This window comes from Centroberyx affinis, unplaced genomic scaffold (assembly GCF_046629955.1).
Source record: "Centroberyx affinis isolate AG114_WGS23_722 - 3 ecotype Tasmania unplaced genomic scaffold, CSIRO-AGI_Caff_v1 ptg000112l_1, whole genome shotgun sequence".
Classification (NCBI taxonomy): Eukaryota; Metazoa; Chordata; class Actinopteri; order Beryciformes; family Berycidae; genus Centroberyx; species Centroberyx affinis.
In genome coordinates this window covers 543,247-566,640 of record NW_027278814.1, presented here as the reverse complement: position 1 = coordinate 566,640, position 23,394 = coordinate 543,247, and the positions used below count along the sequence as shown (strand labels likewise).

The 23,394-nt window shown below is 45.4% G+C and overlaps 1 protein-coding gene across 1 annotated transcript; it reads left to right on the top strand.

Annotated features, from left to right (window-relative positions):
- Positions 1-1,050: 1,050 nt before the first annotated feature.
- On the top strand, positions 1,051-23,010 carry LOC139650408 (potassium/sodium hyperpolarization-activated cyclic nucleotide-gated channel 2-like). Its single transcript, XM_071527077.1, has 8 exons — positions 1,051-2,246; positions 4,305-4,728; positions 7,496-7,657; positions 13,239-13,457; positions 20,157-20,303; positions 20,811-21,051; positions 21,409-21,573; positions 22,061-23,010. The coding sequence occupies exons 1-8, from the start codon at positions 1,051-1,053 to the stop codon at positions 23,008-23,010; spliced, it is 3,504 nt and encodes a 1,167-aa protein (XP_071383178.1).
- Positions 23,011-23,394: the final 384 nt, after the last annotated feature.

The following is a 23,394-nucleotide window of genomic DNA, read 5'->3' as shown; positions in this document are numbered from 1 at the left end:
GTGAAAATTCTCTCATCATCTACTCACCCTCATGCCAAATGAAACACAGGTGAAATTTGTTAGTCCATATAACACACAGGGAGGTTGCCAGCACAACTTCGTAGCAGCCTTCTCCAAAACAACTGAAGTCAATGGGGACCTGTTCTTTAGAGTTCCAAAACAAAAACAGCCAAACAATCACACTGTGAATAGAAAGACCTATACACCATTATTTGTTGCACTAAATTATGGTGTAAATATACTGTAGGTCTTTTTGGAACTCTGAAGAACTGGTCCCCACTGACTTCAGTTGTTTTGGAGAAGGCTGCTATGGAGTTGTGCTGGCAGCCTCCCTGTGTGTTATATGGACAAACTTCACCTGTGTTTCAACTGGCATGAGGGTGAGTAGATGATGACAGATTTTTTTGGGTGAACTAGTCCTTTAAGAGATTATACACCCTATCTGCTGTTATGATATTAGTCACAACAATGATAATGACCAGTCAGACTCAGAATAAATTTCACTAATGGCACAGTTGCTGCACTAGATCTATAAGGCCTGTAGAGCGCGCTGCACATTAACTGTGGGTAACATCATTTCGGAGAGGTTGTCATTGAAAACACCCTCTAAAAGATAGGCTATGACATCATTTGCGCTTTCATTAACACGTGGCAATTAAGCTTTTGATATCATGTTATGTTATCATGTATCGTGATTGACAGCATGATAAGCGTCTGTTTCGTGTGTTGATGTGAATAGAGCATGCTGAGGCAATTCAAGTTTTAGGTCATGAGTGAGAGGCCTTGGCTGTAAAATAATTGAAAATGAATTAAGAGCATGCACTAGTTTAATGATTTTCCGCGCAGTCGAATAGCTTATTAGTTTAATATTTAAGCATCGGTGACACCATGACTCCAGACTATAAGCGCAGTAGTTTGCAAAGAAGTCACGTCCACCCCTCCCTCTGTTCCTCTCTCTTTTTTCTCTCTCTCTCCCTCTCTCTCTTTCTCTCCATCTCCCCTCTATCTCTGATTGGTTTTCTCCAAAGATAATTGGAGGCAAAATTTGATATGCTCAATGTCATGGACAGGAATGAGGTTTCACCGGCGTCTGCTGCCACCATGAAAAAGAAGGCGGCGGGCGGCAGTGGATGTAGCCACATCAGCGCACCCAAATCTGCCGCGTCCAACTGCACAAGAAGCAACAGCAGCAAGAACTGTCTGGACTCGGTTTCTGCCGGCGCACCGAGCGCTAAGCAGCCCGGTGGGGCCAGCAACGTCGTGATGGACGAGACAGAGGACGGGGAAGAGGAGTCCAAGTTTCAGCACCCGCGGTTGCGCCGAGCCGGGGGGAGCGGCAGCGGCGGCGGAGGTGGAGGAGGCGGCAGTATCAGGATGAAGAACTTTACGCCAGGAGGGGGAGCCGCGTCCGCGTCCACGGCTTCCAGGAGAAACTCTAACAAGGAGCCCTGCCTTGCGCACACAGAGGACGCTGCTGCCGCCCCACGGCCCACTGCTGCCTCCAGAGCTACCGAGACCCAGACACCCTGTCCGGGCGATGCTGCCCAGCGCGGCGAGACCAGCAGAGCATCTGGGGCGGAGGCGTCCGGATCAGCGGTCGCGGTAGAGGTTTTAAACGCGACAGCGGGTGATGGTTGCAACAGTGTCGCTCCCATTTCCAGCATGAAATGCAACAAAAACGGAGAATGCAGGAGGGACTCGGGTACCGGGAGCCTGCGCTCAATCATCTCCAAGCAGGAGAAGCAGACAGGAGGGTCGGGGAGGGCCGAGGACGGAGGGAGCGCCAAGCGAGGAGCCTGTAACTCGACCACCGCCAGCATGGACGGCTCGATCACACCAGGCGGGTCCCTGACCGGGGGGCAGGGAGGAGAGAGCGCAAACCCCGGCGTTACCCCTGTGTCCACCGGTGTCCCCGAGAAAAAGGACTCCAAGGTGTCCTTCTCTAACGCACCGAGCCGGAAAGCCTCCTCCTCACTTCATGGCCCAACTCAGACTCAGACCCAGCAACCCAGGAACTCTGTGACTTTCCAGAAGCCGGAGGATGGACCCCAAATTGTGGCCGCCGAGGATGCGGAACCTCGGGGCAGCCAAGCCAGCTTCATGCAGCGGCAGTTTAGTAGTATGCTGCAGCCTGGAGTTAACAAATTCTCCTTACGCATGTATGGTAGTCAAAAAGCAGTGGAGAGGGAGCAAGAGAGGGTTAAATCAGCTGGAAATTGGATTATCCACCCTTACAGCGATTTCAGGTAAGAGCTGGGACTACCATTGGTTGCACGTTGAAAGTCATGAGGGGCACGGGCCTCACTAGCACCTACAACTTACTTTATATAAGGTGACCACTGTGATTGAGAACACATGCATGCCCATTGTTAGGCTACAGGCTACTGGTTATTGACCCCATGCCTTATTCTTGAATCAATATGGATTTAAATGTATGCACTGAAACGTGTTGCCATAATCTCAAAAACAACCTGTTGTCAGGCGTTTTGACTGTAGAAAAGAGTGTCCTTTCAAGGTTGTAAACAAATCCGGTTCCAGTCTGTAGCATGTCTGGGATGCTCAACAAGCCTGGCCTGCTAATTCATCTCGACTTTTCGTTGCAGTGTGCTCACAGTTAACAAAAGGATAACGCTCTAACGCTGATTCGGGCTATTTAAAATGCGGTTATTTAAAGATCGGGTAATTGTTCGTCGTAGTAGGCTATGCTCTGCGACAAGCCCCGTGCTGACAGGATGTATGTGTGTGTGTGATGCACTCAGTAACGGAATGTCACCTTGAGCCAAGTGTGCGAAAAACCTCAAGCATGCTCACTGGAGACATATCCGCCTGTACGACTCCCCGGATCCTGCATTTTAATGACGGATGCGCTCTGTTTATCACGGCTCAAACCCCGATAACCAAACCGGACCATGTTGGTCTATTTTTGCCACACACATATTTTAGGGATAATCGATAATTCCCATTCAAGAAGATTCACATGGCCCAGGCTTATTGTGGTGAATTAGCATACGCCTTTTGTTCGAGATGCATTCATCTAGTGTTTACGAGCCCATTGAAATGAATTTGTGGGTCAGAAAATTAGTAGGTTACTCTCTGGCTAGACTGTGGATTCAGCACCACACCGTGTGGACAGCTCCTGTCTAATTCAGAGTAGAGTCTGCACGCGCGTTGGACCGCTGCCTTCACCCCCCCGCATCCCTATTCATGTTTGGCCCATTTGTATCACATAACGCCGAGTCAGGAGACTATAGAGGGATAAACTTGAGACATATTCAACAGTAGAAACGTAATTTGTGACGACAAGCCACTTTGGAGACTTTTTAACTCCGCAAACTCCTACAGAGAGATACAGCTGCCCGTCCCCCATGATTCAATATGCTAATTGCTGTATAGTGAAATAGCAAAGTTGCTCCAGACGTTATCAGCGGGGAGGTTAGTGCCGCCGTGGAGTGGAGGAGTCAGAGCTTGTTGCATAAGTCGCAGTGTAATGACTCAGCGCTGCACCTGTCCTGCAGAGATTCCTCTGACGGCCTCAGACCTCACTACTTTGATCTGCCTGTCCCGCTCCGCCCCTGCCGTCACTACTGACAATATGGACTGGCCTAGCCTCACAACACGGGGACGTACACTACAAGGTTTGGTTTTGGCCGGTTTGAGCTCCAAATTTAGTCTTTGGGTTAGAAAGTCGGATGAAACTCCGATGGATTTTGTTTTTGTAAGCATCAAAACCTTGAAATGCAGATTGGAGAGCAAATTTGGTTCAATCAGTCATAGAAATCACATAAGTCCAACCTTAGAAAAAGAAACAACCCATTAGCCATATTTATTTCATGTTTTTTTTCTTTGTTTTACACAAACAATCAGATTTCTAATGACAACAATATGATGTCTTCATTGTATTCACTATGATAATTAGAGAAATGGTTTATACTGTAACCAATGATTATACTGAAATGCGTGACTCTCATCTCATAATAATGCCTTCATCTGTATATAATTTAATCTTGAAGAAGTGAGTTCAGCAGAATTGCTCTTGCTCATTATACTCTGCTTGTTCAGGCAGGATCCTGCAGTTCGTTTACACTTTCCTGCCTTGAGTGAGGAAGTCTCTTGTGCCTATCGGTTTTCCACAGCAACTCCCTTTTCTTATCTGACTCTATTTTTGTCTCCTTCCCCTCCCCCTTTTCCCCCTCCTGTACTCCACACACACACACACACACACACACGCACACACACACACTTCTAAACACACACAAACACACTGCCACGTACGCACGCACCCACACACACATCCATGCCATCAGGTTCTACTGGGATTTCACAATGCTGCTGTTTATGGTGGGCAACCTGATCATCATCCCTGTGGGCATCACCTTCTTCAAGGACGAGACCACCACGCCCTGGATCATCTTCAACGTGGTCTCCGACACCTTCTTCCTCATGGACCTGGTCCTCAACTTTCGCACTGGAATCATCATCGAGGACAACTCGGACATCATTTTGGACCCTAAAACCATCAAGAAGAAGTACCTAAAGACTTGGTTCATTGTGGACTTTGTCTCCTCCATCCCCGTGGATTATATCTTCCTCATTGTGGAGAAAGGGATCGACTCGGAGGTGTACAAGACGGCCCGGGCCCTGAGGATCGTCCGCTTCACCAAGATCTTGAGCCTCCTGAGGCTGCTGAGGCTCTCCAGACTAATACGCTACATCCACCAGTGGGAAGAGGTAAGAGCACACGTTTTACTGACACATAACAGTCCCTTAGTAAATATTGTAGTGACTCTATCTAAAGAAATTATCCAACTGCACACTTTGCTGACAATCACATCTTTATTTTTCTTAGAACATTTGCAAAATAGGCTTATAAAAGGAGTGAACAATGCGTTTCGCTTGTTGCTTCCTCAGGTTCGCTTACTGATTGCACCAATACATCACAGGTGTTTAAAAACACTCGGGTCCAAATTACATGACTTGAATCCACATCACATGATCACACCATCAAGTACTATCTATATATATTTTTTGCACAATTACAAGATTATTTAACAATATAATACATAAGAAAGAAAAAAGGAAAAATTTTAGTATATAAGAAAGGAGTATTAGGCTGCACTAGATTACAGTTAGGTGACAGAGAATCCATTAATCAATGACATCAATGACATAGTTCCACATTATGACCTGACTACTTCCCTTAATCTATTATCCTGAAGGGAGGGGTCAGTGCCAGAAGGAGGCTATAAAGTGGCACATCTGTCCCTAAGATCATACCTTTGTATTGCAATTGTATTGACTCTAGTCACACACACGTAGGACTCGTAGGCACACAGGTATCTGGCTAGATTGTGATGCAAGGTCACCGATTTCCCTCCAATATGCCGATGTTGGCCGGTGACCAAACCAACAGTCTGCCTCTCTGTCTGTGAGCCGCTCTGCTCCGAGCGGCCCGCTCTCCTGGGCCTGGAACCTGGACGTTAATGTTCTCACCTGCTTCCTGGTGAGAACTGTATAATATTGGCGGGATGCGTAAGCTTTAGCAAACTTTGCATTCTAATTACCGTAATTGTCATCTCCCCCCGTCTCCTCGCCTGACCCGCTAGTCCCACAGGCGGCATCGGACGGTCTGATAAGCAGCCTATTACCAGGGCAAACACTGTTAATCAATTAAGGCGCCAGAGGAGGAGCAGGTGGGGTAGAGGATGGTGATAATGTGCAACACCAGGGGCCTGTTGTGTGCGATTATATATCAGGCTAATTGTTCATTTAAAAGCATTGGAGAAGTTAGGCGAGCAGGCGTTCCCTCAGGGGTTTGACTGGGAGTCTTTGAATGTGGCGGTGGGTGCTGTTGCTAGGTAAAATTTGCTCCTTCTGGACTGATCTCTGTCCATTTGCTCCCTGCCCGCCCCGTTTTGATTCACTCTCTGTGTTTTCTGTGTTGGACGCACTGCGTTGGGCCCCTGCTCCAGTCTCTCCTTGGACTCCTTTCTCACATCAAGGAGAGCGGCCTGGGAGACAGGAGGTCCAACAGTGTGATGAGATCACTCGACTTTTCGCTTATGCCAGTATTGGCAGGCTGGTGTTGGCATTTTGCAGTGGTGAGCTGCGCAGTGGGGCCCGGCTGCTCACTTGACCTTTGGATAATTGGATTTCTGGAGACATGATGTGATATACACGCACACACATATACACACACACACACACACACACACAGTGGTGCATGATGGGAAGTGATACTTGGCATGCATGGAGGATGAGGGCTGAGATGTGGTCTAGAGTTAAAGAGACACTGACATAGGCAGATGGACCTCCTGATGCCCAGTTCAAAAACCTCTGATGCCTTCCTTCCCTCCTCCATTCTTTTACATAATCAGTCTTCAGTTTATATTTGGATGAGCAAGGATCTCTATCTTATACTGTAAAGTTCCAGTAACTTGCATGGTGCTGTCCAAGGTGCTGAACACCTCCATCCATTGTACTGTAGTGATCATGAGGCTTCACCTTTAGACTTTCTCCTATCTATCCTCAATGAACAGATTTGACAAATTACAGTATTTTGTTACTTGCTGATTGATACAAACCGACAAAAATCCCATAAAGGTTAAAGTGGCATTTAGAAAGATCAGCACATGTGATTCATGTCCAGTCCCATTCCTCACCAAGATATATTACATATCACAGAGTATCACCTCTCCCTCAGTTGCACCGAGCAAGAAATGACCCATTTCTCATCTTGAAGACATTCTTTCATAGTAGACTCTATCAGACTTTCCTACAAGAGGCTCGGCTATTGTTATTGTGGAGAAAAATAATGATTTCTAATAGATTGAGATGTTGTACAGATCATTATGATATTTAAACAACCATCAAATTGTTAATTGGCAACAAAGAGTTTGTTGAAGTTAGTCCAGTGATAGATGGTTGGCTTAAGTGACTGTCCTGTGACTGAGGATGATTGATGTGTGAGACGACATAGACTATCAGTTGTTAAGGATCATGATGGTCCCCTGTCCATCACTCTGTGTGTGTGTGTGTGTGTGTTGGCGTGTCTGTCTTGTTAGTGTGCCTGCAGGCTTGCGTGAGTGTTTTGTGCGTTTGACTAGGCTGCGTGTGCGTGTCAGAGCTCTGATTGATGCCTTGTGTCTCTCTGTAACAAATGTCTCGCCTGTTCCTGCTGTGTTTGATTGGGGACTGATGGGAACCTGTCTCCCCTACTCATTAATCACGCTTGGTATAATCCAAGGGAAAGACGTCCAGGCTGTGTTGCTGACCGGATGACCAACTCTGAATCCTGTCTCTGGCACTGTGAAATGAATTCCTAAACAGTTCTTAAAGCATTTGCCAAAGTAGAGATAACAGAAACTAAAAAACAGTCTTTGCATATAAAAGCCATGTTCACTGAAATGTAACTGCAGCATGACGTGTTCTTTCTTTTCCATATTCCCTCTCGCTGTTTTAACTCTCCTCCCTGTGGTGTTTCCTCGTCTTGTTCCAGATCTTCCATATGACCTATGACCTGGCCAGTGCGGTGATGCGAATCTTTAACCTGATTGGTATGATGCTGTTGCTGTGTCACTGGGACGGCTGCCTACAGTTCCTGGTTCCCATGCTGCAGGACTTCCCCTCTGACTGCTGGGTGTCCCTCAACAAGATGGTGGTATGTGTCTATGCAGAAATTCACCCTTAAACTGAATTTGCATCTATTATCCCTATTTTCTACAGTCTGAGTTGATTGGGAAAGAGCTAACCATGGTCACAAAATATTGATTGAAGTGTCTGACCATCATCAGAAAACTGAACAATCAATATTTTGTGACCATGACAAACTCTTTCCCAAAACCGAAAAACTAGAAACGAGAAACCAATGCTCTACTAAATTATGTCATCAGTAGAGGAAAGCCTTGATTCAGTGTGTGTTTGTTTGAACTTTTACATCTAAATGAGCTTTATTTAATTGGGAAGATAAATCAGAAAATGGGCTCATATCCCCGTCAATTCACCTTTGTTGTCACAAAATGAATTCCAGTTATTGTCGGATAACATCAGGAGATTATTTCTAGCTTTGGGAGAGAATTGTTCATGCTTAAAATCAAGACTAAATTCTGTGGGTCAGACATAATAAATATGGGTCCTGGACATACTAAATGCAGGGTCATTAAGCTTAGCGGTAATAGATATACATATACTGTAGATTGATCAATAGGTCCATTTTCAAAACTGTACACTCCACTATTCCGAGAACCATCATCATTCAGTGTCTATCACAATTGTACCATCATGAATTTAGGATGAAAAGTTAGTGTTTTAAATTAGTAAATCAATCAAATTGCTCATATATATGTCTTCTGTAATAGCATTCAGCCAGTGTGCCAGACACAAAGACCTGAGGATATAAATGAAAAAGAAACAGGCAGAAAAGAGAGATTTAAGCACACCTCCAGATCCCTCTTCCTCGCCATGGTGGGGCGATGACAGGGAAGATAAAAGGGGAAAACAGAGGGATGGGGGGGAATGTGGCTGGGCAGCTGGGCTCTTTGTTGCCACATCTCTCTCAGGGAGATAAAAGCTGGTTGTTTATAGGTCTATCTGTCAGCCCAGCCTTTTACTGGGTGAGGGGAGACTAAGCTGGCCCAGCCACAAGGCACCGGTCCAAATGAGGTTTTAAATGGATTGGGTTCTGCTCCCCGACATCGGCAGGGCCTGCCATGACAACTTGTAAATTTCCTATTTGAAAATATTTCCTGGATGCCAGATGACAGCAGTTGCTTTTTATTTTAATTGCCGTACTTAAGTAATTCCTCAAACAAGTTAACATTGTGTTGAGAATAAATGTCTTTTCTCCCATGTTGTTAAAGGGGAAGGAATTCCTCTTTGTGACTACTATAGTACTGGTGCTATTTTATTTTTATAGTTATGTGCTTATAGATTATAGTACCTATTATTTTTGTGCAAAGATAGAGTAGATTCAACACTGGGTTTTACTTGTTACACTGAGAGGTGTATGTGTATTTCAGAGGAAGGCGAAGAGTTGAATGATGCGATGAGAGGCAGGAGATGATGGATCAAAGCCTAGGCTGGGAGTCAGAGCCTTGGGGTTAGTGGACACACCTGCTCTGATGTGAGTCTCTGAACAGCTCAGCCTCTCCGTTTGTCGCTTCCTGTATGTATAATGTCAAATTTCATAAACCATCCCGACCTTCCCTGCCAAGCACTATAATCACTCCAACCGCAACTTCAAGAAATTCTGACAGGTCGGCTTTTATACACTTCTCGACACACAGGAGAGTGGCTGCAACCTTGTTCTGTGTACAGTGCGGAGTCTGAAGTCCAGGAGAAGTCCTGGTGAAGTCAAGGGCTGACAGGCAGTGAGGTAGTCTGGCAGGCCACTGACTCCTCCATTCCTGTCCCCCTCTGTATAATCAAGGACAGTCAGTCTCCAGAGAGCCGTCACTCCCAAACTAAAGGGCTATTCTGGCGTGGTACAGGCTGCCTACAGCCACCTGAGACCACCCCCCCCCCTATTGAGTGGCTGACAACTCGTAACATTAGCTACTGTGTTGCAGCCAGACCATCCATCAAGCCTAGCACCCTACAGAGGCCGCTGTATGCGCTGGTGGTCCGCAGGCCCACAGGCGGGACCCATGGAGGGCGTTGAAAACACTCTGTAACTCTGGGTGACATCCGCAAGCCAGTAATTGGATTCAATAGAAGTTACAGTGCCTCAGGGGGTATATGTTGTTTTTACAGCACCCCACAACTTCTATCCATTCATTTAATTTCATGTGTTTTTAGCATTAGGTGGCCCTGTGCTGTTCCCCCATCTGCCACACAGTTAATGTCCGTGGTACGGTGCGGATTGGTGGCTGTGCGTGAGTGGAGCACAGAGGCGAATGGGTAATAATAGCGACAGCACTGCTAACTGACACACACAGGGTGTACGGTTTCAACTCTGTAATTACAACTGTTTGTGTACGCAAGCCCCTGCTGCATCCACATCACAGAGATGCCCTATCTCCTGTCTCCCCCACTGCCATCAGCAAGAGGGGGTTTTGCACTACACAGGCTTGTTCACTTGGAGAACATAATCCAGTAATCACTATGTATGGTCTTAAATCACTTTATTTACTCACTGAACCTAGTTTGGACAAACAGCATTAGAGGTCCACTGCTGGACAGAGCAAATTTGATTTGAACTACTCACTAGGCCCATAACAGTGTATAAAGATGAAAAGTGAAAGCTGCTGTCAGACCTCTGTAAATGGACTAGACATTAGGTGGTATTTGTTTCAGAAGAGAGGAGAGAAAAGGATGGGATCATCTCAGTTCCAGAGGAATTTAGGAATTTTGTTCAGAATGCTCCCGCCATGTTGTATCAACATGCTGAAAACAAGTGTTGCCTGTGCTTCCAACTGGGTAAGTTGAAGAATGTGGAAACATACAAGAGCGTAATCAAAGTGTTTTGTGAGTAATCACAGATTACGCATCTATCAGGGTCTAAATTCCTATGATTAACTGTACAAGCCCATCCAAACCATTCAAACCAGTCCAGACAGCCATCAGATGGCATTCATGTTGATGGATAGAATATGCCACTTCTCTTTCAGGGCTTAAAGTGAAAGGGCCTGGGCAAGAGGATGCCTTGCCCGCCACTCCCAGATTAAACACATATATTTCACTGCCCATCCTACAGAACATAAAGAGACCAGGAGCACTGAGGCAGAGAGAGGGGGAGATGGAGACAAAGAGAGAGATGGGAGAGGAAGAAAAAGAGAGGGAGAGGGAGCGAGAGAGAGAGAGCAGACTGCACTGTAAATTCAGATAAGCCTTTGTAAACTGAACCGGTAGGTGTGTGACAGGGCCGAGCCAGAAGATTTGTTACATGTGTGACTATTATCTGTTGATATTTGTCCAGCTTACCGGCCGTCAGACACACCTATCCACGGTCATTCAGTGTGTCATCACTCCATTTTCCATTATCTCCCTCTCCCTTCCTCTGTCCTCTCCTCCATCCCTGCAGCTATCAATCCTATGTCCTTGACCCCTTGGTGCAGAGAGGTGTAAACTGATGAGACTGGTAGCAGGGCAAAGGTTCAGCTTTTATTAAGGTCTTCGGGTGCACTTAACTTCTCTTTATTGTTCTTGAAATTAACACTAACCACAAGCCAAATGCTGATACATTTTGACTTTGGCTGGTAAATTCTGGTGGCCACTTTGGCAGGTACATAACTTGTATGTGATCATTCTGTTTGGATGCTTCAGAGTTAAATTGGCCAGTGAAATTCACATATAATGAGAGGCATTTCAGGACACCGGGTGGTAAATTTAAGCCCCCAAAAGTTCAAGCTCCTCTGTGTTATCAGCTAACTTCAAATCCACTATGTGCAGCTATTGGAGATGGTGATTACCAACAAAGAAATGGATAGTTCCCAAACCAAAATCTCTTGGGGGGGCTGCTGAGACTTATGAGGACATGCAGTCTCTCTCTCTGTCTTGCTCTCTCTCTGTCTGTCTGTCTCTTTCTCTCTCTCATACACACACACACACACACACACACACACACTCATTCTCACACTCTAGCTCCATCTCTCTCTCTCACAGTCTCTCTCTCCCTCTCTCTCTCTCTCTCTCTCTCTCTCTCTCTCCCTCTCCCCCCTCTCTCGCTCTCTCTCTCTCTCTCTCTCTCTCTCTCTCTCTCGCCTGTGCTATTTCAGAATCAAAGTGCTCATCGTTCATCTATTATTCAATCTGTTTCACTCCACTGTTTCTCTTTCTGTTTTCACATACACCATTTAGCCAGAGCCCACTTGGTGGAGCTATATTTATTTTTGGAGTCTTCATTTTCCCCTACTCCTGACAGAGAGAGAGTCCTTCTATCGCTACGACCCTTTAATGTTGTATCGCCGATGATAACAAACCATTATGGCATCGTATGTAGTAACAGTGTGATACTCTATTGCACCTGTAGCTCTATATGCTGAAGACTTATTGTGCAACTCAATAATTTATACTTATACATAACCATCCTAGTTAGCATAATATTAATGTTAGTATGCATACATTATGGAGAGGCTAATTCAGTTATTTGGAATAAGCCATGCAAAGAATAGCCTGTTTTATTAGTCTATCTTATAATAGCAAATAAACTGCTACTGCTAAATAAATTGCTAATGTATTTCTGTGGGTTGTAACTTGAGACAGGATAGTGTGGATTGTCTCTGCTATCTGTGTGCAGACTGTAACCTCTGTGTGGCCTGCCACAAATGATAATTGAGAGAGGAGGGATGGGGTGGGGGGGGCGAGGGTATGATGGAAAATGTTGGCTTTATATTCTCTCCAAAACAGACTCTAAGAGGTTTTCGGGCGCTCTTTTAACATCATAGTTTCCCTGGACTGTGGCTGTGCTGTTATTATAGACTAGACTCTGTGTTCTTATGGTAGATTAGTTTAAAGACCAATAGAAAGTATGCTTCATTCCCTACTTTTGGCTCTATCTTGAATTAACTTCCGTCAGTACTCTGTTCAGGCGGGGGTCACCGCAGTCACAAATCAGTACTGAGGAAAGAAAAGAAGGAACAAAGGAAGGATGGGAGACAAACGTATCGGATTAATTGAGCTTGTTCTGATCCCTCGCCCCCCTCATTTGTGGAGGAGAAAGTTCTGGCAAGTAGCCAGAGAGTGTAAGAACACTGTGTCGCTATTTTCAATTAAGAAAATATACGGAGCACCGATTCTAAAGTAAAGTGTGAGAGATGTTCTCAAAGTGATCTAAGAATATGACTAATGTCTCTTGACGTTTTCTAAGTTGCAAGCTGAGTAATGCCGCTTCATGAAACTTAACACAAGCAGCCTGGTGACTGGAGCCGGGCTGTCACTGCTTATAGCAGATTCCTATTCATATAGCAGTGCCTCTGAAAGGGCATATTTAATGGCCTCTCATTATCATTTCTCTCTGAGGAAATCATTTCCAAACCGTCTCTACCTTACTGATTAGGCCTCACAGGATTCCCCTGATGTCGTTTCCTGTTCCTCTCTCTTACTTTCTAATGCAACTCTGTCCCTGGAGTTCTCATTTATACAAGTGCTGTTCCCTGACCCTGCTGTCCCCAAAGCTTTTCTGCTGGCTCCCTACTCTCTCCCACTGACTTTCCCTCAAAACATGTCTTTTATGTAACATCTGATGACTTTAACTGTTTGTTTACCTCCACACCCCCTTCCTCCCTTTTTTTCTCTTTCCACAGAACGATACCTGGTCAGAGCTGTACTCCTTTGCGGTGTTCAAGGCGATGAGCCACATGCTGTGCATCGGTTATGGCCGGCAGGCTCCGGAGAGCCTCTCAGATATCTGGCTCACCATGCTGAGTATGATTGTAGGAGCTACTTGCTATGCTGTTTTCATTGGCCATGCCACTGCTCTCATCCAGTCCCTGGACTCCTCCAGACGGCAGTATCAGGAAAAGGTGAGGAGCCTCACTAAAACAAACGCCTCCATGCCACTTTCTCAACACTTTCCTCTCTTCGCTTCTTTCTCTAACTCTTCCAGCAGTCAAGGTGCTTGACTCTTTCTGACAACACAACAGAACAGTTGTCCAAGCCATTAATACACACATTTTTATCACTTTATCTTTCTCTCTCTCTGTTCCTCATCTGACGCATCTAGTTTCTCAAATTTGAATATCATTGACAACATTGAGATATTTGCTGCTGACCAAATGGTGACTATCATACATCATCATATATGCATTTAAGCACAATGGAGGACTTGAATACCGTGAATATGAATTTATAAAATGTCTCAAAATGTGCGACATATAGAACTGGATGTATTGTTGCATCAAGTCACACCAGAACAGCATCCTTTGCAATATGACCTTTATCTCAAAACATTACTGGGTGTTGTTCAAGTGCTAATATTTTAGCATGACAGCTTGATTGTCATTAGATGGTATTTTCCTGTGAATATCAGGTAAACATGTGCTGGAGCAGGTTTGGGGAGCGGAGCGTTGTTGAGCAGCGCTGCAGCAGTGGCTGTAGCTCTAACAGCACAGCCTCTCTGTTTCTAAGCAGAGTCTCGCTGGCTGGGGAGCAGGGGGAGTGTTGCTGGCTCTCAGCAGCCAATCAGAGGCTGCGGGTGTGTTCGGCCAGGTAGAGCCACGTCGCCGGGGGCTGGGTGTATGTGGGGGGGGGGCAGATGTGGAGAGAGAGAGAGAAAGAGACATAGAGTGTGTGTGTGTGTGTGTGTGTGTGTGTGATATGATGTCCCCTTGGGCAGCGGTAGAATTGATGAGGCAGCAGACCTGTGTGTCCTGCCAATGTCGTCCTGAAGGTGACGTAAGCAACCATGGCTGCCTCTCTCCCTCTTTCTCTCTCTGTCAATGGCTCTTTCCCTCTCCCCACTCTCTCTCTTTCCACTGGCCTCACTCACTCTGTCTCATCCCGTATGCCTCTCTAACTGCCCCTCTTGCATCATCTCATTCCCCCCTTTTCTCGTCTCTCTCCGTCTCTTAAATATCACCTCCTGATTTGTCTCTCTGCTTTATCTCTTATCTCACTCTTGCCTTTATCTCTCCCCTCCACTTCCCTCCCCTCCCATTCTCTCCCTCTCTCTCTCTCTCTCTCTCTCTCTCTGTCTATCCCTCTCTCTGGTGGTTGTGTCCTTGAGAGGTGCAGTGCTAACTGGCTGCTACAGGGAGTAAAGTGAGGGGGAGGGGAAACCTGTGGGAGACAGAGGGGGCTTGCTGTCTACACAAGTCTTGGTGCACTGCAAGATATTTGGACAATGATTCTGGATATTTTGCAGCGTTTACATTTGACTGCGCTGGCCTTTTGTCTGGCTTGCGTTTTGTCAAACCTGCCTTAGGTTTTTCATCTGAGGGGCTGAATGAATAGTTGCATGTTCAGGTGTAAAATGTGTCCGATAAATGGTTTATAGATGTCTATTGACTTGTATTTCCCCTCTGTTAGAGCTCCAGCAGGCTGATGGTTCATTGGTGCTGTTGCCCTGGACTCACTGGTGATAAAAGCCTTGGGAGAAACCCATTGTGTCTTATCCATGAGGATAAGCCCCCCCCCTCCCCTGCTCACCTGTTATTGATTGTAGAGGCTGGTTTTACTGAGCTGTTAGGCCACAGATGTATTACGATAAAAGTCCTGTTGAATTCACACCACATGGAAAGGTGGAAACAAACTGAATACTAAGACAAAATGAATGTCTTATAATACCCATTTAACTAGTAGGCCTATATTTAAGTTAGGGACAAATTGAAAAGTAAGTCAGACATCAATATGATCAGTCTCTACGTCAGAAGTCCATTCACAATGAGTAAAACTGAAGAGAGGTTTATCGAATATATGCCTCTGTGTATTTACTAGTCCCTTGTCTAATGCGTCTTCACCCTGTTCCAGAATTTATATATTTTTGCTGAGGATAGGCAAGTGCATTTCTCCAGAACCCTTTTCTGATCGCGTGTCAGATTTTTTTTTTTTTTTCCGCTGCTATGAATTTTTTCTGCCGCTCTGTGTGGATTAGTATTTGAGCTGAAGACGTGTTTATTAAAAAACATCCGGAGCAGAAAGTGCCAGCCACGCCACTGATGCTGATGCTGCTGAGTGAATTCGCCACGCCTCCAGATAGGACTGTGTGTGACATTTTTATCATTTGGAGAGCAGCAAAACAAGTCTGCCGGCATATTCTGTTGCAGCCCGAGTTGTGGGTCAAGCTGGCAGAAGTGCACCACTGTGTGGAGGTTTCCATGTCAGCTCAACTGTAATATCTGCATCAGAATCACTTCCATTTTCCATGCAGAATAAATGTACAGAAATGTGTCTTGGTGGCCTTGGTGCAGAGACCTATAAGTCTACAGTACATACTGACACATGGTACAAGGGCAGAAAGACCTACTGTATATACAGTGCAAAGGAGCAGTCCAAGACATACAATAGACAGTAGACTAGACATACACTACCAGTCAAAAGTTTGGACACATGCATTTTTCTGTATGTTTACTATTTTTCACATTTTATAATAATAGAGACATCAAAACTATGAAACTATGAAACCACAAATGAAATTATGCAGTGACCAAAAAAATCAAAACTATGTTATATTTTAGATTCTTTAAAGCAGCCGCCCTTTGCCTTGATGGAGAGGCAAAGGCTTTGGAAAGAAATTCTTACATAGGAATCAACTTCACTATTTATATTTGTCTAAAAAACATATTTCAAGCATAAGCCTTTAGATCAAAATGGCTTTAAGATGATGAAAATCATAGTACATTCAATCAGGTGTGTCCAAACGTTTGATAGTTTATAAGTCTAAAAATATACAACCACCACACCTCTTAATGGCTTCAGCAGGTGTGTTTCTGTCCAATCAGGCCTACACCCTTGCACTTGTAAGAGCCGAGATAGTAAATCCAGTCAGCGGGACTGAATGAGACAGATCAGACAGCAGTCCAATCAGACCGCAGTCCAAGCTGCCTGACATGACGTGCCACAGGATACAAGATTGTTTTCCACCTTCTCCTCCTCCTCCTCCTCCTCCTCCTCTCCCTCTTCTTGCTGCTGCCGTCATCCACAACAGCAATCTGTCTTCTCTCAGCCAGACGCCTTGTCACTGATCACTCCCATTATCCAGACTGAGGCTGACTTCGCAGCGATAGTCGCCCAAGAGATTCCTCCACCAGGGTTTAGACAAAACACACTCTCTTAAGTTGCGCCAAAAGATATTCACTGGCTCTGGCAGAAATGTGAGCGATACACAAACCCATATGAGTCAGTGTCCTTTGGCCTTCTCTCTTTTTGACTGAGTTTTAAGATCTCCGGTGTTTCTGCAGAAGCTCTGTTTCATTTTCTGAGACTTTGCACTGTATGAGGCCCCACACTGTGTTGTTCCTCCCTCTGTACACATCTCTGAATTTAAGACAGACAAGACAAGCTACGGCTCTGATTTTCTTCTCTTTGGTGAATGTGCTTCATAATGTAATGAGCCGATTTAGCCGGGAAAGAAGTGAATGAATTATACATCCACATGGTCATTTGGGATGAACCCGAATTAGAATTTCTCATGGAGAGGCGAGAGGTTGTAGGACGAAGGAGAGGAAGAACAGGAAGGAAAGGAAAGGAGTAGCGCAGGAGGAGAGGAAAGGAAAGGAAAAGGAAGGGAAAGGAAAGGAAAGGCAAGGAAAGGCAAGGAAAGGCAAGGAAAGGAAAGGAAAGGAAAGGAAAGGGGCGATGGTTATGTGGGAACAGTATAAAAGAGGAAAAATGCAATCAAAGTGAAAGACAAAACACTTTTGATAAATTTAGCTTTGAATGAAGAATCACACACAATGAGTCCACAAAACAGCAGTTTAGATGACAAAATGTCAGAGGAGCATTTTGCTGCCGCATACACAGTCATCAAAGTGACACTGAGAATGGATGTCATTTTCACTCTCATTTGGGTGTTTGTCAGTCCCCTCTGGGCGCCGTGACGCACTGGCCGAGCGCTCGCTCCCTCTCCCTCAATGACACTGGAGAGTTGTCAGGTAGGCCCGGCGCCGATCAATACAGCACGCTGCGACACGCCTCTCAAAGGCAGGTCGTTAAATGCCGCCACCTCAAGCCAATCAGATAGTCTTTTGCTGCCTCATTCTTTCCAACTTACAAGAGCCGCAATCCACCTGAATGAGTTTGACGTCTGACCTGAGTCACTCCTCAGCTCAGGCGCTACATCTCTGTGGGGGATGTAAGGTTTCCCCTCGGTTCGTGACTATACCCACACCTACAATTTCCTCAGAATCAGCACTTTCTTATTCAGTGAAAGGCACACCGGCTCTCAGCGCAGCGGCGGCGATGGCTCTGACACATCGGGTGAGGAGTTGTGACACGGGGTCGGCTCTTCAGGCCGTGCTCCATCTGCAGGTGTCAGAGAGCAGAGCTGCTCATGCAGGTGAGGCGTTGTGTTGCGTAACTCCATCAGAGCAGCGGAGCTCCTTTCACCCAGGAGACATTGCTTTACATGGCCATTGAATAATTCAGGTTTTTTTTTAAATGTTTTGTTTATTTATGGTCATGTTTATGTCATATGGCCTCTCAGTGGACAAGCTTGGTTGTGGGTTTGTCAACTAGTGGGTGAAATTGGTAGTGTAGATCAGTGATTCTCCACCTTTTTGGCTTGTGACCCCTTAAGACAAAGTGATGCCTACTCTAGACTTCATCACAGGCTGCATGTGCAGAGCCATGAACAGTTCAACCAACAGTTCAAAAAATCATTTTCCCAAGTTTTTGAATTTGATGAGGAAGCCTAGAGGTATAAAACTATTCAGCATTTCACAGGAAAAAAGCAAAAATTACGGACACATTTGAAAAATAAACGATGATAAATGATCAGAAACCCCCTGGGGGATACCGACCCCCAGGTTGAGAACCACTGGTGTAGATGAAGGTATATGCCAGGTATCACTCAGAAATACCCAGCACTTTTTCTGGGCATAGTGATGACACTCACAGTAATGTGGGGTCATAGTATACCCAACTCTCTTCTGCTGTACATGACCACTACACCAACAGTATAGGTATAGGCTTAACACTCAGTGGGAAAGTATTAAGCCCACAGTCAATACTGTACTTTAAATCATGTTCTTGCTAATGCTTATGTGAAATTGTGTGGTTGTGTGTATTGTTATGTTCAATTGGAAATGCACAAGTGATTGCCAAGTGTGTCTCTTTCTGGGAAAGACAGAGGGCCAGTCTGTCTGTCTCCGAGTGTAAGCAATTTAGAATTTAGTGATTTAGCTGATGCTTTTATCCAGAGTGACTTGCAGTGACTGAGCAGGTTCAATTCAGTATCCTGCTCAGTTACTCTTTGGCAGGACACATGGCTGTTGACTATTAGATGTAGAAGGAAATGAACCTGTTATGGGACGGTCTCACTACCTCCAGGCTACCACGCTGAAGCCATTGTAAGCCAATTGCCGGTGGATGCCAGTTAATATCAGTTTTCTGGTGTTCATTCTTTATCAGAGAGTGTATGGTGGAGAGTTGAAGGACCAACGGGACAGACACAGTATGAAATACGACTGCCTCAGATCCCCGAAAGTTGTGAGTACACGGTCTGCGCTTTAGCCCGCTGAGCTGTCACAGTGCCTCTCAAAGTTATGTTTTGGACAGCTTCATAGGTGCCGGGCTGAGCTGCAGTCTTATGAAGCTTTCATTTTGACGTGGGTTGAATTGCACAATCTGACAGCAAAGTACAAGGAGAAATCTCTCTATCACTCAACAGTTTACTGTCTGCTGCTTTTACTACCACATCTATCTCTCCCTGTCTGCGGCCCGGCCATGCAGGACAGAGCCGGGCTGGACAGCAGTCTGCTGAACGGGACTTAGCGGAGTACATTTTGATGTTTTTGGTTCCTCAGTGGTCACTTTGGATGGATTGTGATTAGCATATCTCAACAACAGAGACTAGTTGTTTGTGTGGTTGCTGTGTAGGAGCCTTCACATCCCATTGATCTGGCATTGATTAACTTCCAGGTCTCATTGATCAAAGGGATGAGTGTGTTCATCTCGGTTGACAGCTGAAGGGCGTGTGCTTACACTGTTTGGTGGTGTTGTTTGTAGAGTATAGACACATTGAGAATGATATCTGGTTGTTTGTCATTGATTAGCTGTATCCATCTGTTCATTGTTTTTCCAATTTTAGATATAAGTGTATTTCAAAAACCAAATCAACTGTAAACAAAATGGCATGAAGGTTACATGTAAAATGCCTACTGTATTTTGCTGATTGCTTGTTTGAATATCTCTGTTTAGATGATGCTAGTTGATGTCTATCAAAAACACATGTATCCATATTTAGATATATGTATATAGCAATGTATTATTCAAATTAAATTATTAGATATATAAAGAAAGAGATGTGTATACATATCAATACACATGATCTGATCCCTTGTGCTATTAAACTGGTGTAAGCACCTACTTAGTGTTTTAAAGGAAAAGGTGGGTGGGTGAGAGCGGTTATGCCACTAGGATAATCTTTTATTCATTGCTTTATAATGTGGTGGTGAAGATGCTGACTGTTGGTTAATGACAGTTTCACTCTGTGTTTCAATCATTACATGCCCCGCATTAATGGATCATTATCCTTCTCCAACCCACTCCCCACTCCTTCCCAGTACAAACAAGTGGAGCAGTATATGTCCTTCCATAAGCTGCCTGCCGACTTCCGACAGAAAATCCATGACTATTATGAGCACAGATACCAGGGCAAGATGTTTGATGAGGAGAGCATCCTGGAAGAACTCAACGAGCCTCTCAGAGAGGTAGGGCACACTCACACACACACACACACACACACACACACACACACACACACACACACACACACACACACACACACAGTACTTCAACAATTAATTAATTAAGAATTCCACATATGTTTTTAAATATGGAATCATGTAATTTAGGATACTGGTAGGTATCCTAAAGGTAGGATGGTAGGAAAGTAGGATACTGTTCTGATACTTCTGTACATTAACACTGAAATCTTAATTTCAGCGATGTGCAAAATATAGAATGCATAAATACATATTTTTTAACCTTTGTCTTTAGTATATTTTGATACATTTTTAGGGTATATTTGCAATTTATAACAAGATGAACTTTGATGTTTTTGTCTCTCAACACACTTTTTGCATGCAAGTGCAGGCGGACACATTGATAATCACCTATATAGATGCTTTTTTGCTTATTTGCATATTAATCGCAAATTTCTCTGTTCTTGTATGCCCCACATACACAAAAAACTTTATATATGTTTCCATTGTTAGGAAATTGTCAACTTCAACTGCCGTAAGCTGGTGGCGTCCATGCCACTGTTTGCCAACGCTGAGCCAAATTTTGTGACGGCCATGCTGACCAAGCTGCGCTTTGAGGTATTCCAGCCTCACGATTACATAATCAGGGAGGGAACCATTGGGAAGAAAATGTACTTCATCCAGCATGGAGTCTGCAACGTCATCACCAAGGGCACCCTGGGAATGAAACTGTCTGATGGCTCATATTTTGGAGGTAGGCTACAGTTTGCGGATTCTACATGGTTTTCTGCTGTTTGTTTAAAAGCACTGAGGTGCCGTTTTTACCAAGGAACACATGTGTTCTTTAACTGGAAAATTAAGGAGCACAGGAAACAAATTTAGCATTACTGTCTGTGAAAATGACTAAAAATCCTAATCCCTACCTTGAATCTCAAATTGCACATGCTCCTTTTCCAACTTTCTATGCACTTAATTTATTTTTGGGGACCATTTGCTACTAAAACGGTGGCAATGCAGAACCCTGTGTTTGTGTTTTATTATGGAAAGTCATGTTTTGGTATTTTAATTTTTGATGAGTTTTTTTAAAGCTGGAACTCTTTCCCTATTTCAGAAATCTGTTTGTTGACGCGGGGTCGGCGCACAGCCAGCGTGCGAGCAGAGACTTACTGTCGACTCTACTCCCTGTCTGTTGACAACTTCAATGAGGTGCTAGAGGAATATCCCATGATGAGGCGAGCCTTTGAGACGGTTGCCATTGACCGTCTAGACCGCATAGGTACTGCTCTTTTCCAAAAACACAGGATATTATTCACTGCATAGTTAATTTAGGAGGCATACAATAGTTTGCTAATGCATCTCTTCCTCCAATGATGGTAATTTTATCATATGAAAGCGCTCTGAAAGTAACGCATGTACTGAAAACAACTCCGTAAAAGTTTCCAGAACATTGAAATAGGCAGTAAAATGAGCTGCGCTGTTCCCTCAGAACGACACAGGACACTGTAACAATAGATGAGGGGACAGAGTGAAACATCCGTTTTCCTCAGGCCTTTTTCCTGGCTAGAGGATGTACCTGGTTTGAAGGACATCACATACTATATCTATATCTATCTGTTCTCCTTCCTCTCAATCCTACCATTTCCATATATTTGTGTTTTGCTCTCTTTTTTTGTCCTCCCTGTCCTGTCTTATTTCCTGTCCTGTTCTTATTTCCGTATCTCTCTTCTCTTTCTTTAATAATCAATTTTCTCCACTTAATACAGGTAAAAAGAACTCGATCCTGATGCACAAGGTTCAGCATGACCTCAACTCTGGTGTCTTCAACAACCGGGAGAATGAGATGATCCAGGAGATTGTCAAGTATGACCGTGAAATGGTGAAGCTGGTGGACCTGCAGCGGCCTCGTGCCATGTCCATGACCCCCTCCATCGGCGGTATCTTTGCCCCTCCAGGCCAGCCGCAGAGTGGCTCAGCCATCGCCACCCTTCAGCAGGCTGTGGCCATGAGCTTCTGCCCCCAGATGGCGAGCCCCTTGGTGGGTCCGGGGACTCTGCAGTCTCCTCGTATGGTGCGAAGGTTCCAGGTGATGCAGAACCTGTCCAGTCCGGTCTCCATGTCTCCTCTTCAGTCTCAGCCCCCTCTGGGACTCGGAGGGGCCTTTGGCTCTGCGATCTCCAGTCCGCCTGTCCAAAGCCCGCTCGCAGCTTCGGGACGGACCTTCCAGTACATGGGGGCCGCAGGACCCTCTGGGTCCCAGCTGTCTCTAGTACAGCACCATGCACCCAGCCCCACACAGACCCAGCAGAGGCCTGCCTCACACAAGAGCACCCACTCCCTCCATACAGGCAGCTTGAGCCAGAATGCCCGCGCCCTGTCTGCCTCGCAGCCTTCACTCCCCCAGGAGGGAACACCACAAGCTGCCTCCGCAGCGCCCAGCCCTCCACCGTCCACCCGCACCTCCAACACCTCCATCGGCCCCCCTCAACCCCCCCATCCCAGCCTGCCAGGGCCCTCGGGGGTGGGGAGATCAGCGGGAGCTCCACAGAGGGTGGCCTTTGCCTCCACACCTCCTCCTGGCGGGCCTGCTGGAACGGGGGCAGCGGCGGCGGCTGCTGGATCAGGACCTCCAGACTCTGGAGTTCCCAAGAAAGATTCAATTGTCAGCCTTCCAGAGCTAGACTCTGCCAGATCCCGGCTGTCTTCCAACTTGTGACCCTGGTAGAGTTCAGGAGAGAGGCCTTTTTTGTAGGAGAATCTAAATGTTTGTTTTAGGTCAGTCCGGCTGATCTGTCAGCCTGCTTACTGACCAATCAGCTACCGCCCACGCCACCAGTCATTCTCTCTGGATGCACTGTGTGCTGGTGTGAACAGAAGGAAAAGAGCAGCTCAAGTCTTGTGACACTACGGCTAGGAGGAGTCTATACAATTAAACTAGTATAACTAAGGTTGAACTGGTCTAGTCTACTGTGCCAGCACCTTTAGTCTTAGTATCACCCCTTACACTCTGCTTCCAAACACCTATATTGCTGTCTTTACTGTAAAGATATGGAGAAAAGTATAATTAATGTAACTGTTGCATACTGTGTAGAATCCATGC